The sequence below is a fragment of the Bos indicus genome, chromosome 1 (genome assembly GCF_029378745.1).
Source record: "Bos indicus isolate NIAB-ARS_2022 breed Sahiwal x Tharparkar chromosome 1, NIAB-ARS_B.indTharparkar_mat_pri_1.0, whole genome shotgun sequence".
In the NCBI taxonomy this organism is placed as follows: Eukaryota; Metazoa; Chordata; class Mammalia; order Artiodactyla; family Bovidae; genus Bos; species Bos indicus.
In genome coordinates, this window is record NC_091760.1 from 137,616,681 (window position 1) to 137,633,016 (window position 16,336).

General features: G+C 39.3%; 1 protein-coding gene across 4 annotated transcripts in view; it reads right to left on the minus strand.

Moving 5' to 3' along the window:
• Positions 1 to 4,967: 4,967 nt before the first annotated feature.
• The window catches only part of ACP3 (acid phosphatase 3), a 61,354-nt gene continuing 49,985 nt past the window's right edge, over positions 4,968 to 16,336 (minus strand). Inside the window, exon 10 of one of the 4 annotated variants that reach the window (XM_070771402.1) lies at positions 4,968 to 6,631. In XM_070771402.1, coding sequence (XP_070627503.1) covers positions 6,556 to 6,631 — 76 coding nt within the window. In that variant the 3' untranslated portion in view covers positions 4,968 to 6,555. Of the gene's footprint in view, positions 6,632 to 8,058; positions 14,620 to 16,336 lie in introns of those variants that run through there. The other 3 variants (XM_070771340.1, XM_019962456.2, XM_019962465.2) reach the window with 3 other exon arrangements.

Consider the following 16,336-nt stretch of genomic DNA (forward strand, 5'->3'; position numbering starts at 1 on the left):
GCCGTCTGCACTTGAAGGAAATATAAGGTGGTTTAAAAAAAAAAAAAACTGAGGCAAGTCCCTTATTCTCTGTAAAAGATTAATAATGCAAGCTTCAGTTAAATAGAGTTAGGAGACCAAAACGGGGAGCTCTCCCACACTGTGATGATAGCAGACCTCAAGAGGAAGAAAGACTCCTTTTATTTTCCTGGCAAGGACTCAACCAATGAATATGGCCATGGCTATGGACATATTGCTTACTATAGCCTTTCCAACTTCCTTTTTTCCTGTATAAAGCATTCTCCTTCCCTTGCCATGTGGGGGAAATTGCACATGGCTCACCATGGTTGCAGATCCAGAATTGCAATTCTCAACAGATCCCAAACACATCTTTTCTGGAGAAATACCTGGCAGCTCATTTCTTTCAGGTTAACATCTCTTTGAGTCTCAGTTCTGTTATCTGTAAACTAGGGATATTGATACTTACCTTGGGAAACTGTAGTGAGAGTTAAGTAACATTGGAGCCTCTGCTTACGCACCACCCAATAACTTAGTTTCCTCACCAAATGTAAGGTAATCTCAGAGTATCCAGCTGGTATGTATTATACTTGTTCTTGAGTTTCCTTGGATTCACCATAACAATATAAATAGACGTTTTAAAAATATTTATTTATTGGCTGCACTGGTTTAGGCAGGTGGAATCCTTTTTGTTGCAGCATGGGGAATCTAGTTGCAGCATGTGGCCTCCAGTTCTCTGCTCAGACCCAGATCTGGGATCAAACCCAGGTCCCCTGCACTGGGAGGGTGGAATCTTAGCCACTGGACCACCAGGGAAGTCCCTATACACATTTAGAGTATTGTTCAAAAAAGGGGGGAGGCTTGTGTTCATTCTTGACAACCATATTAGTATAGTTACAGCATGAAAAATTGTAAAATAATTCATGCCAAAAAGATGTCATTATTCCTTTATTTCTTACAAAATAACATAAAGTCAACTTGCTAAAGTAATATACATGAATGTTAACAATGCAAAACGACCTAAATGTATGAGTATTTGTCTTTACAGTATAATATTTGAGAAACAAAATAGGAAAAGAAGTACGTCAAGGCTGTATATTGTCACCCTGCTTATTTAACTTATATGCAGAGTACATCATGAGAAATGCTGGGCTGGAAGAAACACAAGTTGGAATCAAGATTGCCGGGAGAAATAGCAATAATCTCAGATATGCAGATGATACCACCCTTATGGCAGAAAGTGAAGAGAAACTCAAAAGCCTCTTGATGAAAGTGAAAGAGGAGAGTGAAAAAGTTGGCTTAAAGCTCAACATTCAGAAAACGAAGATCATGGCATCTGGTCCCATCACGTCATTAGAAATAGATGGGGAAAGAGTGGAAACAGTGGCAGACTTTATTATGAGGGGCTCAAAAATCACTGCAGATGGTGATTGCAGCCATGAAATTAAAAGATGCTTACTCCTTGGAAGTAAAGTTATGACCAACCTAGATAGCATATTCAAAAGCAGAGACATCACTTTGCCAACAAAGGTCCATCTAGTCAAGGCTATGGTTTTTCCAGTGGTTATGTATGGGTGTGAGAGTTGGACAGTAAAGAAAGCTGAGCACCAAAGAATTGATGCTTTTTTTTTTTTTTTTTTTTTGCGCGCAGCAAGGAAGCCCCAGCCCTGCCTCGGCCCTGGGCCACCCTCTCCGCCGCTGGCTCATCCGCCAGCCCGCAGCTCCGGGAGAAGCCGCCCCGGCCAGGCAGGAAGACTTCTCTCTCGGCTCACTCGGAGGGAAACTGAGGCACAGAAACACGAAATGACAAACGCATGCTCAGGGACGTGGAACTAATGCAGGCTCCCAGCAGGCCTGACGCAGCTTGGGAGCTGTCAGGAGAGGCAGCCAGAGGTTCGGATACCTGGGCAGGGGCACACCTTACGGCTGCCACTCCCCGGGACCCTCACCAGAGCCCGCCCGCCCGCACGCACTCAGAATTGATGCTTTTGAACTGTGGTGTTGGAGAAGACTCTTGAGAGTCCCTTGGACTACAAGGAGATCCAGCCAGTCCATTCTAAAGGAGATCAGTCCTGGGTGTTCTTTGAAAGGACTGATGCTAAAGTTGAAGCTCCAGTACTTTGGCCACCTCATGAAAAGAGTTGACTCATTGGAAAAGACTCTGTTGCTGGGAGGGATTGGGAGCAGGAGAAGAAGGGGAGGACAGAGGATGAGATGGCTGGATGGGTTCACCAATTCGATGGACATGAGTTTGAGTGAACTCCTGGAGTTGGTGATGGACAGGGAGGCCTGGCGTGCTGTGATTTATGGGGTCGCAAAGAGTTGGACACAACTGAGCGACTGAACTGAACTGAGCCCAGATTTGACCATAAAGAAGTTCTTAGAATGCCAATGACTCATTCACACCTAAATCAGGTGGGAAAACATCCTCTACAGTTAGCACCAGAAACTTTTACTTCCCATTAATTTTGTCAAAGTTCATTGAATTAAAATATACAAATAATGAATTCTGGAGAGGGTGTGAAGAAAAGGGAACCCTCCTAAACTGTTGCTGGGAATGTAAACTGGTACAACCACTATGGAGAACATACAGAGTTTCCTTGAACTAAAAATAGAACTACCATATGACCTAGCAATCCCATTCTGGGCATATAATTGGAGAAAACCATAATTTGAAAAGATACATGTACTGCAATGTTCATTGCAGTACTATTTACAATAGCCAGAACATGGAAGGAACCATATTGCTTCCTAAATGTCCATCAACAAGGAGTTGGTAGGGAAGATTTGATACATATATACAATGGAACATTCAGTTCAGTTCAATCGCTCAGTCGTGTCCGACTCTCTGCGACCCCATGAACCGCAGCACACCAGGCCTCCCTGTCCATTACCAGCTCCCAGAGTTCACCCAAACCCATGTCCATTGAGTCAGTGATGCCATTCAACCATCTCATCCTCTGTCATCCCATACTCCTCCTGCCCTCAATCTTTCCCAGCATCAGGGTCTTTTCAAATAAGTCAGCTCTTTGCATCAGGTAGCCAAAGGATTGGAGTTTCAGCTTCAACATTAGTCCTTCCAATGAACACACAGGACTGATCTCCTTTAGGATGGACTGGCTGGATCTCTTTGCAGTCCAAGGGAATCTCAACAGTCTTCTCCAACACCACAGTTCAAAAGCACCAATTCTTCGGTGCTCAGCTTTCTTTACAGTCCAACTCTCACATCCATACGTGACCACTGGAAAAACCATAGCCTTGACTAGATGGACCTTTGTTGACAAAGTAATGTCTCTGCGTTTGAATATGCTATCTAGGTTGGTCATAACTTTCCTTCCAAGGAGTAAGCGTCTTTTTTTTTTTTTCTTCTTTTATTTTTTTTTTTTTTTTAGATTTTCTTTTTTTTTATTTTATTTTATTTTTAAACTTTACAATATTGTATTAGTTTTGCCAAATATCAAAATGAATCCACCACAGGTATACATGTGTTCCCCATCCTGAACCCTCCTCCCTCCTCCCTCCCCATACCATCCCTCTGGGTCGTCCCAGTGCACCAGCCCCAAGCATCCAGCATCGTGCATCGAACCCGGACTGGCATCTCGTTTCATACATGATATTTTACATGTTTCAATGCCATTCTCCCAAATCTTCCCACCCTCTCCCTCTCCCACAGAGTCCATAAGACTGTTCTATACATCAGTGTCTCTTTTGCTGTCTCATACACAGGGTTATTGTTACCATCTTTCTAAATTCCATATATATGCATTAGTATACTGTATTGGTGTTTTTCCTTCTGGCTTACTTCACTCTGTATAATAGGCTCCAGTTTCATCCACCTCATTAGGACTGATTCAAATGTATTCTTTTTAATGGCTGAGTAATACTCCATTGTGTATATGTACCACAGCTTTCTTATCCATTCATCTGCTGATGGACATCTAGGTTGCTTCCATGTCCTGGCTATTATAAACAGTGCTGCGATGAACATTGGGGTACACGTGTCTCTTTCCCTTCTGGTTTCCTCAGTGTGTATGCCCAGCAGTGGGATTGCTAGTAAGCGTCTTTTAATTTCATGGCTGCAGTCACCATCTGCAGTGATTTTGGAGCCCAAAAAAATAAAGTCAGCCACTGTTTCCACTGTTTCCCCATCTATTTGCCATGAAGTGATGGGACCAGATGCCATGATCTTAGTTTTCTGAATGTTGAGCTTTAAGCCAACTTTTTCACTCTCCTCTTTCACTTTCATCAAGAGGCTCTTTAGTTCTTCATTTTATGCCATAAGGGTGGTGTCATCTGCATATCTGAGGTTATTGATATTTCTCCCAGCAATCTTGATTCCAGCTTGTGCTTCTTCCAACACAGCGTTTCTCATGATTTACTCTGCATATAAATTAAATAAGCAGGATGACAGTATACAGCCTTGACATACTCCTTTTCCTATTTGGAACCAGTCTGTTGTTCCATGTCCAGTTCTAACTGTTGCTTCCTGACCTGCATACAGGTTTCTCAAGAGGCAGGTCAGGTGGTCTGGTATTCCCATCTCTTTCAGAATTTTCCACAGTTTATTGTGATCCACACAGTCAAAGGCTTTGGCATAGTCAAAGCAGAGATAGATGTTTTTCTGGAACTCTCTTGCTTTTTTGATGATCCAGCAGATGTTGGCAATTTGGTCTTTGGTTCCTCTGCCTTTTCTAAAACCAGCTTGAACATCTGGAAGTCACGGTTCACATATTGCTGAAGCCTGGCTTGGAGAATTTTAAGCATCACTTTACTAGCGCGTGAGATGAGTGCAATTATGCAGTAGTTACTCAACCAGGCATTGAAACATGTAAAATATCATATAAGAAACGAATCGCCAGTCCAGATTCGATGCAGGATACAGGATGCTTGGGGCTGGTGCACTGGGATGACCCAGAGGGATGGTATGGGGAGGGAGGTGGGAAGGGGGTTCAAGATTGGGAACACGTGGCGGACTCATGTTGATGTATGGCAAAACCAATACAATATTGTAAAGTAATTAGCCTCCAAGTAAAATTTTTTAAAAAAGAAAATTAAAAAAAAAGAGCAAAATAATGCCATTTGCAGCAATATGGATGACCTAGAGATTGTCATACTGAGTGAAGTAAGTCAGACCCAGAAAGACAAATATCACATGATACTGCTTATGTGGCATCTAAAAAAAAGAGGTGGTACAAATGAACTTATTTATGAAACAGAAGTAGACTCATGGATGTAGAAAACACACTTATGGTTACCAGGGATGGAGGGGATAGGTAAGTTGGAAGATTGAGATTGACATATACACACTTTTGTATATAAAATAGATAACTAATAAGAACCTGCTGTATAGCACAAGGAGCTCTATTTAATACTCTAATGGCCTATATGAGGAAAGAATCTTAAAAAAAAAAAACTGGGTATATGTATACATATAACTAATTCACTTTGTTGTACACTTGAAGCTAACAGCACTGTAAATCAACTATACTCCAATAAAAATTTTTAAAAAAGAAAAAAACATTTATTGAAACTAGAAGGAAAGGATGTCTATTTGTTGATATTGGGTAATAACATATTGTGTGAAAATGAAACAATTATGCAATTAAATTCTTGCTGACTTTGAGCATATTAAGATGATATGCTGCTATTTCATGTAAAACTTAATTTTACCAAGAAATATATGACTATCGTTTTTAGTTTTCTTGGAAGAAGTAGTAAATGAAGTGGCAGCCACTTACTTAGTATAAAGGTAAGGAAAATAAAAACCAATATTTGAAGTAGTATTTCAAACTCGGCTAGTTATCCTATTAAGTTCAGTTCAGTTCAGTTCAGTCGCTCAGTTCTGTCCAACTCTTTGCAACCCCATGGATCGCAGCACGCCAGGCCTCCCTGTCCATCACCAACTCCCGGAGTTCACCCAGACTCACGTCCATCGAGTCAGTGATGCCATCCAGCCATCTCATCCTCTGTCATCCCCTTCTCCTCCTGCCCCCAATCCCTCCCAGCATCAGAGTCTTTTCCAATGAGTCAACTCTTCACATGAGGTGGCCAAAGTACTGGAGTTTCAGCTTTAGCATCATTCCTTCCAATGAAATCCCAGGGCTGATCTTCAGAATGGACTGGTTGATCTCGTTGCAGTCCAAGGGACTCTCAAGAGTCTTCTCCAACACCACAGTTCAAAAGCATCAATTCTTCGGTGCTCAGCCTTCTTCACAGTCCAACTCTCACATTCATACATGACCACTGGAAAAACCATAGCCTTGACTAGACGGACCTTTGTTGGCAAAGTAATGTCTCTGCTTTTGAATATGCTACCTAGGTTGGTCATAACTTTCCTTGCAAGGAGTAAGCGTCTTTTAATTTCATGGCTGCAGTCACCATCTGCAGTGATTTTGGAGCCCAGAAAAAATAAAGTCTGACAGTGTTTCCACTGTTTCCCCATCTATTTGCCATGAAGTAATGGGACCAGATGCCATGATCTTCGTTTTCTGAATGTTGAGTTTTAAGCCAACTTTTTCACTCTCCTCTTTCACTTACAAGAGGCTTTTTAGTTCCTCTTCACTTTCTGCCATAGGGTGGTTTTATCTCCATATCTGAGGTTATTGATATTTCTCCTGTCAATCTTGTTTCCATTCTGTGGATTTTGAAAAAAAAAAAAAAGTAATAATCAGTGTAAAGCAAAATAAAAGGCAACTGTTAATACAATTTGAAAAATATCTTACTAATACAAAAGTAACTTACTTTTGTTAGTTGTTCTAGTCACTGCAGCCACCAAATTTCAAAAAAAAATGTTACAGTCACTTTGGGTCTATTGCGCCTGTCCAACAACCTTTGAGAATTGAAAGCAGCACACTGTACTAGGAAGAAACAGGCGTTTCCTTATGGCAAGTAAGGTACCAGTTTTTTCCCTATACATTCTGACAATGTATTCAGTCACTTAGGAACATATATTTTTTCTTTTATCATTGCTCTGTCTTGTAAATGTTCAATTCCCAATTCTACCACTTAGTAGCTACTTAACCTGTGAATCTTAATTCCTTATTAATGAGATAAAATTAATATACATATCAACTACAGTTGTTTTGAGAATTAAGAATCAAAATATTCTAATGATGAATCAATATTAGTTAATGTTATAAATGTATATAATAGAAGAGTCAAGCTCATAAACTCAAAAATCGGATAAAGGAGAGGGAGGTGGTTTAAATGAGCCAAATCTTCAAGTTTCAAAACAGGAGTAAATTAATACTATTTAAAAACCCTGAAAGAAGGGCAAAAGGAAACTAACCTTTAGTAAGCACCATTCATGTTCCAAAAGTGTTAACTTCCTCTCTTCCTTATATAGTTTTTACTCTCTTAATTCTAATTTGAATTCAAAAGCAAATTCAAAAATTCTAATTTACTCTCCTTAATTCTAAAAATAAATTATGTAACATTTGGGGGCAGTGTTGGATTACACGTGTTTAAACAAATATTAGATTATCAGCAAAGGAAAGGCTCTCCCAACTCCCACCCCAAAAAAGAAAAAGAAAAAAAACTTGGAAAAGACTTTCTAGCCATTGTTTCATTTTTAAAAATTAGAATAATAAGCATGGGTAAAATCAGAATTTAGTTGAATTTTTTTTATTTCTTTCATGGGTGTAAAATTGAAGACCTCTAATCTCTAATGGGGTTCCTCCAGTGCCTCAGAGGTAAAAAATCTGCCTGCAATGCAGGACATGTGTGTTTGATCCCTGGGTCAGGAAGATCCCCTGAAGTAGGCATGGCAACCCTCTCTAGTATTCTTGCCTGAAGAATCCCGTGGACAGAGGAGCCTGGAGGGCTGTAATACATGGGGTCGCAAGTAGTCAGACATTTGTTTAGGCTTCCCTGGTGACTCGGTTGTGAAGAATCCTCCTGCCAATGAAGGAGATGTGTGTTCCAGCCCTGGGTCGGGAAGATCCCCTGGAGAAGGAAATGGCAGCCCATTCTAGTATTCTTGCCTGGGAAATTCCATGAACAGAGGGGCCTGGCAGGTTACAGTCCATAGGGTTGCAATAGACTCAGACACAATTCAACGACTAAGCAACAACAGCAACATATTTTTTTTAATATAGCTATTTGGAAAATAGGAGTTCAGATAGGCATGAGAGATCAAAAGAGAGTTACAGGGAGGTCATTCCTGTGCGTCAGGGATTTACCATAAGCTCTACTCTGTGCTACAACCTACTGTTACCTGTTTTGTACAGATGGGGAAAGTCTTCAAGTTTCAGAGAGCTTATAGGACCTGCCCAAAGTCTCCCAATTAAGTAAGTGCTAGTTAGAATTTGAACTGGAACACACATCTACCTGGAAACAAAGTCCAAGATTTTCTAAGAATAATCAATGCCTGTTTTTATTTGTAGGTGAAATGGTGTACTTTGAGCCAATGGAATAGACAAATTAGATTTTCTTCTGCTGCTTCCTCTGTATTCCTTGCGAAATTTAAGATTTTCTGCTATGACCAGAATACAAATTATGTAGCAATGATCATTAGTATCAGCAGGTGGAGGAAAACAAGTCACAGGTGGTTTTAGGAGACTTACAATATGTTAAATACTGATTTCCACCAGAGGGAAAATGTATACAGTAATAGCTATTTAGAAGTTGGAGAGTTAAGTTTTTCCTGAGGATTATTAACATTTCCACACTGAGGAATTTCCAACAGGTAGTTCCCATCTATAAGCTTAGTTTATGATCTAACAGAATTTTTCAAAAATCGTATAGAGAGCTTGGATTAAAGAAGTCTTTGAAAATTTACCACATCATTAAATCATCCTTACCTTTTTAAAATATATAATTTTAGAAAACATATATTTTCTCTAATGTGTATTTCATTAACCTATGTGACTACATGTCAGTATCAATTATTGGAAAACTATGTAACTATTAGAAAACTTTGTTTCTATATGTGAAACAGTTTGAGATTTTTTTTTACAAATATTAAAATGAAATCATTTTCATTCCTGAATTTATATCTCTGTCAGCAACTAAACTGGCTCTAAATCAAGTTTTGCAAAAATGCCCCTGATGAATAATAATAGTGAGAAATCAAAAAAGATGAAGTTTCCTTTAGAACAAGTAAAATGTGCAAATCGTTATTTTTAGCATTTTATCCCCCAAATTATTAATTTGTTATTAAGATTTTCTATACTCTCTCAAATGACCAAGAAAAAGATACTCTAGTTAACTCAAAATTCTGGTTAATTTTGGACCAGTTTTCAGAGAAGTTTTATATGTCATATATCATCCTATCATATCTATTGTTTATTGAGTAGTTACTTTGCATACTGTGCTAAGGACTTTAATGCATCATCTCATTTAATTTTCATCACAACCATGTAAAATAAGATGCTATATTTATCCTTATTTTATAGGCAAAGAGCCCAAGACTTTAGAGAAGTTATTTAGCTTTCCCAGTGTCTTTTCACCAGAAAGTCAGTCACAAAGCCTTCAAAGGTCTTTTGGATTTTAAAGTCCATGCTCTAAACTACTTACTTTAACAAAGTAAACTACTTCATTTAACATACAAGTTCTACTAGCCATGGTCACCTCTTTCCTTGCTCATTCAGAAGTTACTTCTGGTTAAAGTTCTACTAAAAATTTATATTAGGGATTTTTAAATGAAAGAAAGACAAATAATGTAACTCTTTCACACTTTTTTATACATTTTCTCAACATAGAAAAGGCCTTGACTAGTGTTTTATTCTTAGCAATGTCAATTTTATAAAACTATATTTTTAAATTAAAATTCGATAAAATATCTCCTCAAAAGGGTCAAGGGTCTGTAGTTTTAAACAATAGCAATTGTGATTTACCCCCATCTGCAGTTTCCCTCAGTTCCAGCCCATTTGTAGCCTAAATTACGAATAACAGAAGTGGAAAGTAAGTTGTCTTTTTCTAATGAAATCAAATAAATGAGAAAAGGGAAGTGAAACTGTAAAATAACCCAAAATCAATGGAAATTACGCTGTATAGGGTTGAAGTGGAGTAAAAAGAGCATTTTCATATTTTTTTTTTAAAGTAAAATGACTATACTTTTAGTGTTTGAGTAAATTTATCACATTATCATTGACTTGTACCCAGAGTCCAGGCCTACTTGATATCAGGTAGATTAACATATCAGGTCCTGAAAGCTGTTGGCTCTTTCATTGTCTTCCCTCCATTTCATTCCTTAACTCATTCACCTGTTTTTCCATTTGATAAAAGATGTCTTGGGGAAGGGGGAAAACCTAGTTCAACTTTGGGAACAATCTCCTAGTATTTTAAGAAGTGAGCAGATGAATACACATGAGCAGCTAATGGTGGTAACAACCCATTAAAAGGATAGGTAGTTTTATCTCTAAACATGTTTAAATGATCTCTCTCTCTTTTTCTCTCTTCAGCTTTAATTTATTTTCTTTTTGCTTAACTTTTTATCACTCCCCCAACTTGACTCAAGGGGACTTTTAAGTAAAAAATGACCAAAAGGCACTCAGTTATCAACGTACTGAAAGAGAACTCCTACATAGCTCACTATCTAGTCAACGTTTATCACAAAAACACCCTCATTAAAGTTTGCTTTCGAACTGTGGTGCTGGGGAAGAATCTTGAGAGACAGCAAGGAGATCAAACAGATCAATCCTAAAAGAAATCAACCCTGAATATTCATCGGAAGGACTGATGCTGAAGCTGAAGCTCCAATACTTTGGCCACCTGATGTGAAGAGCCAGCTCATTGGAAAAGACCCTGATGCTGGGAAAGATTGAAGGCAGGAGGTGAAGGGGATGACAGCGGATGAGATGGTTGGATGACGTCACTGATTCAATGGACATGAGTTTGAGCAAACTCTGCGAGACAGTGAAGGGCAGAGAAGCCTGGCATGCTGCAGCCCATGGAGTCTCAAAGAGTCAGACACGACTGAGTGACTGAACAACAACAAAACGTTGCTTGTAAGAGTCCTCGTTGACTTGAGGCATTTCAGTTATGTAGTTTCAGATTTTTAGAATAGTTTTTGTAGAAAAGGGCACCCAACCATTCCTTGCTGTTGTCTTTTCATGACTGTGGCCTTGAACATCTTCTACTGCAAGTTTCCTGGAAGATGGGGAATTAAGTAACACAAACCAGATGGCAGGGAGTGGTGACTTAAATGTCCTCAAAGAAAGTCTGATTCCCTCTAGCTCAGAATGCAAATCCTTTTCAAAAGTCATCATTGTTAACTTGCCTCCCTGGGGATCACTCAAGCCTCTAGCAACTTGGACTGTGAGGGCTGAATTTCAGCTCTGCCACTGAGGGGCCAGAGTGAAACATGCAGTACCCCTGGATCCTAACAAGCCTCAGGAGGCTATTTACCTGCCTGCAATTCAGGAGACCAGGGTTTGATCCCTGGATTGGGAAGATCCTCTAGAGAAAAGAATGGTTACCCACTCTAGTGATCTTGCCTGGAGAATTCCATGGACTGAGGAGCCTGGTGGGTCACAAAGAGTCAGACACAACTGAGCAACTAACACTTACTTGATTTTGCATCAAAACTTTGCTATGTTTGATAGGTAGAGTCACTTACAGTTTTAAGTATCAATAAATCAAAGTGTCCAAAGAAGTTATAAAGATCATAAAATGATCTATTGAGAATAGTTGAATGCACTCTGTTAAATAAAGATAGAGATTTTACAAACTATTAATTTTTGCAACACATGAAATAACTACAAAATATATGAAGTAGGAAGCTTAGTAATTCCAGTCCTACCTCCTGGAGGAACTGATTTGATACTAACACAAACAACCTTCAAAGTGCAAATTTCATTTCTCTCCTAATGCTGCTTTCTATTCTCCCTCTTTCCTTTTTGTGACCCAGTACTGACGTGAACAGTAACTGTCTAGGATCATTAAACCAAGCTGTTGCAAAAGCTGGTCTGTTGATTCAGTATTTGGCTGAAGAATAGAAGGCTGGCTATTCAGTGAAAGTTTTGATTCCATTTCTGTCAAGCCAGCAAATAACAGCAACACTCTAGCTTTGCTAATAAAAGGAACAAAGAAAATAAACCGATACTTTTTGATGACATTTCTATTGCAAAAAGGGGAGGTATTTTCTCCCTTTTCCATCCTTTTCTGGTATTAGGAAGTATTAAGACCTGGAATATGGTTTGTGTCTGAGTAAATGCTTATATACAAACTCCTTAAAAATAAATAATTTTTCTTCTCCCAGCTCTTCAGTTCCAACTCTGTTCTGCTCCAGACTCTCTTCTCTTCCCACTGTGTTCCACGTTGTTATCTGCTCGATACAATTACTTTCTTTATAAGCTAGCCTATTCAGAGAAGAAAGATGTTTACGGCTTTGTGACCTTCCTGCTGCGTAAGCAGGGTTCTGATTTAGTTCAGAGCTGCCAGGGCTGAGAAAAGGCTTTCCGTAAGTCACAGTGCCCTCTCATAATATATTCTGCCGTTTTCTTGCTTATGTTTTGCAGAAGTATCAATGCTGCAAATTTTCACAAGCCCAGTTTTCTACAGGAAAAGGAGTTTGTGTCCTCTGATGGTTTTCTGGCTGGGGGACTTATGCCCGTGTTCTGGTTGGTGGAGCTGGATCTCATCTCTCTGAAAGGCAGTGCAGTGTCCAATAGTAGGTTTTGGGTTGTCTATGGATGTTTTTCCCTTTCACAAGCTGAGAATGTAGCCAGATCTTGCATTTCTTTGTCTTTGAGCCCTTTGCATTGCAGCAGGGAGCAGCAGATATGAGGCAAGAAATGACAACTCCTTCTAAGGCTTTTGTTTGTGATAGTCTTGGCTTAGAATTATGTAGAAAGTGGGAATGAGAGAGGTAAGTGCTTGAATTTTAGTAGGTGAAATTTGTGGGATCCAAGGAGAAAGAAATACTCCTTAGACTATGAGATGGGGTGGGTTATGAGTGGAGTTTCTGTCCCACTAGGTACACTCTGGGACTTTAAGTAGTACCTGAGGAAGTGAAGAACCCTACCATGAATGAGATTGAATTTCCCATGATAGGAGGCTCAGCACAAAATAAAGTTGCTTAGAATAAATTTCAGGCTTAGTACAATGGTACCATTTATAAAAGTGCTTGCTTGGGCAATGATCAATGCATAACATAAAATGATAAAAAAAATTATATATAGAACATGAGAACTAGAAGTGACTTCTATGTTCATTTAGTCTAGACTCTTCAGTTTTAGATTATGAAACCAATGTTTAAGTTATGTAAAAGAACGTGTTCCAAGTTGATGGCCTAAAGCCAGTGCAGAGCTGAGAAAGTGGGTTATCATCCTACTGTGCATTTTCCTTTCAATATCATCATTTGAGAAATTCAGATATATTTGTAGCAATTAAAATTAAAATACATTATTATTTCATCATAACCATGAGTAGCCCTTATCAAAATAAAATCTCTTACTTTTGAAATGAAATAAGGACATCAAAACTACAAATATCTAGCTCTAATAGTGGAGGTAAAAAAAAAAAAAAGAACCATGGCTATGGGAATGTTCTAGTTTTTTCCCATTATACAAATTGTGAGGAAAATGATGAGCTACATTATCAACAGCTTAAGTAGTTGCTATTATAGTTTCTGAGAATGAAACACCTAAGGCATATTCCCTGTAGACATGAGTGTGTAAGTGTATGAATAGGCAGACACACACAGAGAAATCTGTCAGCTATCAAACACTGTGGGGTTTTCTTTCCAGAAGTGTGCAAACCTACTTAAGAGTTAAAGAAGAAATTTTTGTATACCTTCTGATTGAGTCTTATTTTTTAAGAATCCTCCTGAAAAAGTGAAAGTGAAAGTCACTCATTCGTGTCCAGTTCTTTGCAATCCCATGGACTATATAGTCCATAGAATTCTCCAGGCCAGAATACTGGAGTGGGTAGCCTTTCCCTTCTCCAGGGGATCTTCCCAACCCAGGGATCAAACCTAGGTCTCCCGCATTGCAGGCAGATTCTTTCCCAGCTGAGCCACAATGGAAGCCCAAGAATACTGGAGTGGGTAGCCTGTCCCTTCTCCAGTGGATCTTCATGGCCCAGGAATCAAACCACAGTCTCCTGCATTACAGGTGGACTCTTAACCAACTGAGCTATCAGGGAAGCCCTATATAATACTATTTCTAGTCTAATTTTTCCCATTATCAAATCTTTAATCTGTGTCTTTGTCATCCCTTGTAATTTTTTGCTCTTTGGAGGCAAAATGCTGATTGGAGTTTCACTTCTTATTTTCCTCTGAACATTGGTGCCAGAGAATAAAATTATCTGTTGCAGAAGAATTTCCTTCTAGCTGAATGAGAAGCCTGTACCAGGATGAGTACAACAATGAGAAGACCTAAGTAATTTGGGTGTTCATTCATCAATGCATCAGGTGGCTGTCCCTGGGTTGCTGTGAATTCAGACCCTTCTCTAGGCAAATTCAAAGGGCAGCACAATGCCCACAAGGTGGAAGCCTGTCCTTTGAATGCTGCATCACAGGGGGTTGGCCTGGCATGTCTGCCCTTATTCAGCCATCTGTTCATATGTTTCCATAGGAGTCTCTCTGCCAGCAGGGCCCATGGCGGATGAGGATAAACAGCAGCACCATTAGGATACCAGACACCAGGCAAAAGATGATGGCAAGGATGATCCTTAGAACTGTGAGAAAATAGGAAGAACATTAGTGTAAAATAAAGGATTGGGAAAACATGAAGATCATAAAATTAATGTATCAGGAAAATATGAAGATTACACATCAGTGTTGGTTTCTGCCTTCATTTAAAATGTCAGTGGCATTTCTAAAGCAGCCATGAAATAGTATTTTTCATATAGCATAGTAAGATGAAAAAAGCACCAGACTAAGAGTCAGGAAATGACCTATGTTCCAGTTCCAGCATGACCTTTGACATTTGGGCCTCAGTTCTGGTGGGCTACAGTCCATGGAGTCACAAAGACTCGGACACAACTGAGTGACTGAGCACACGCATATTCTTCCACTATAAAGTGATGGTAATCAACTGAAGTATTTCTAAGGTTCTCCTTCAGCAATAACTTCATGCATTTTTTGCACATTTTTCTACAGTTAAAATTAGTTGTTCATGGTGTCAGAGTCAAAGGCATTCTGAATACTCAACTGCAATCATTAACTGGGTCTAAAAGAAATAGAATATCAACTTTTGCTCTCTGAATTCGATTTTCAGTAAATATCTTTTAAAGAGGAAACCTTGAGCACATACTGAGTATGGTAAGCATTTTTAGGATAACTAAATCACTGCAGATGGTGATTGTAGCCATGAAGTTAAAAGATGCTTATTCCTTGGAAAGAAAGTTATGACCAACCTAGACAGCATATTAAACAGCAGAGACATTACTTTGTCAACAAAGGTCCATCTAGTCCAGGCTATGGTTTTTCCAGTGGTCATGTATGGATGTGAGAGTTGGACCATTAAGAAAGCTGAGCCCTAAAGAACTGATGCTTTTGAACTGTGGTGTTGGAGAAGACTCTTGAGAGTCCCTTGGACTGCAAGGAGATCCAACCAGTCCATTCTAAAGGAGATCAGTCCTGGGTGTTCATTGGAAGGACTGATGTTGAAGCTGAAATTCCAATCCTTTGGCCACTTGATGCGAAGAACTGACTCATTTGAAAAGACTCTGATACTGGGAAAGATTGAGGGCAGGAGAAGGGGGAGACAGAGGGTGAGATGGTTGGATGGCATCACCGACTCAATGGACATGAGTTTTGGTAGTCTCTGGGAGTTGGTGATGGACAGGGAGGCCTGGCGTGCTGCAGTTTATAGGGTTGCAAAGAGTTGGACATGACTGAGCGACTGAACTGAACTGAACTGATGCTATTGTTATTTTGTACACTTATTTACACATGTCCCTTTGATAGCTGACCAGTCATGAAGCAGATATATGTAGTTGTTTTTTCATGAGATGCTATTCATTATTTCATCTGGAAAGCTATCCTCTCACCCAACAATACCCTAGTCCATTATAGTATATATATATATTATAAAAATCAGCTTGCACCATCTCTAAATGTATATCTGATTTTCATTGTAAAAGTATGAGATTGCTTGTTGCCTTAGGTAATAGGAGAGCAAACATCTCTCACATCCTGGTAGTCCTGTCCACAGAACACTAGTGTTCCATGGAAAACAGCTGAAAATCTCTTATTTAACCTAAACTTATCATTGCAGAGATGAAGAAAATGAGAAGCAGAGAGATTAAGGTAAGCAGGTAATTGTATTTGGGTTGAAATACATGACATCTTATCAGTCTTAGGGGTTTAAAACCACCTGTGAAGAAGGCTGAGCGCTGAAGAATTGATGCTTTTGAACTGTGGTGTTGGAGAAGACTCTTGAGAGTCCCT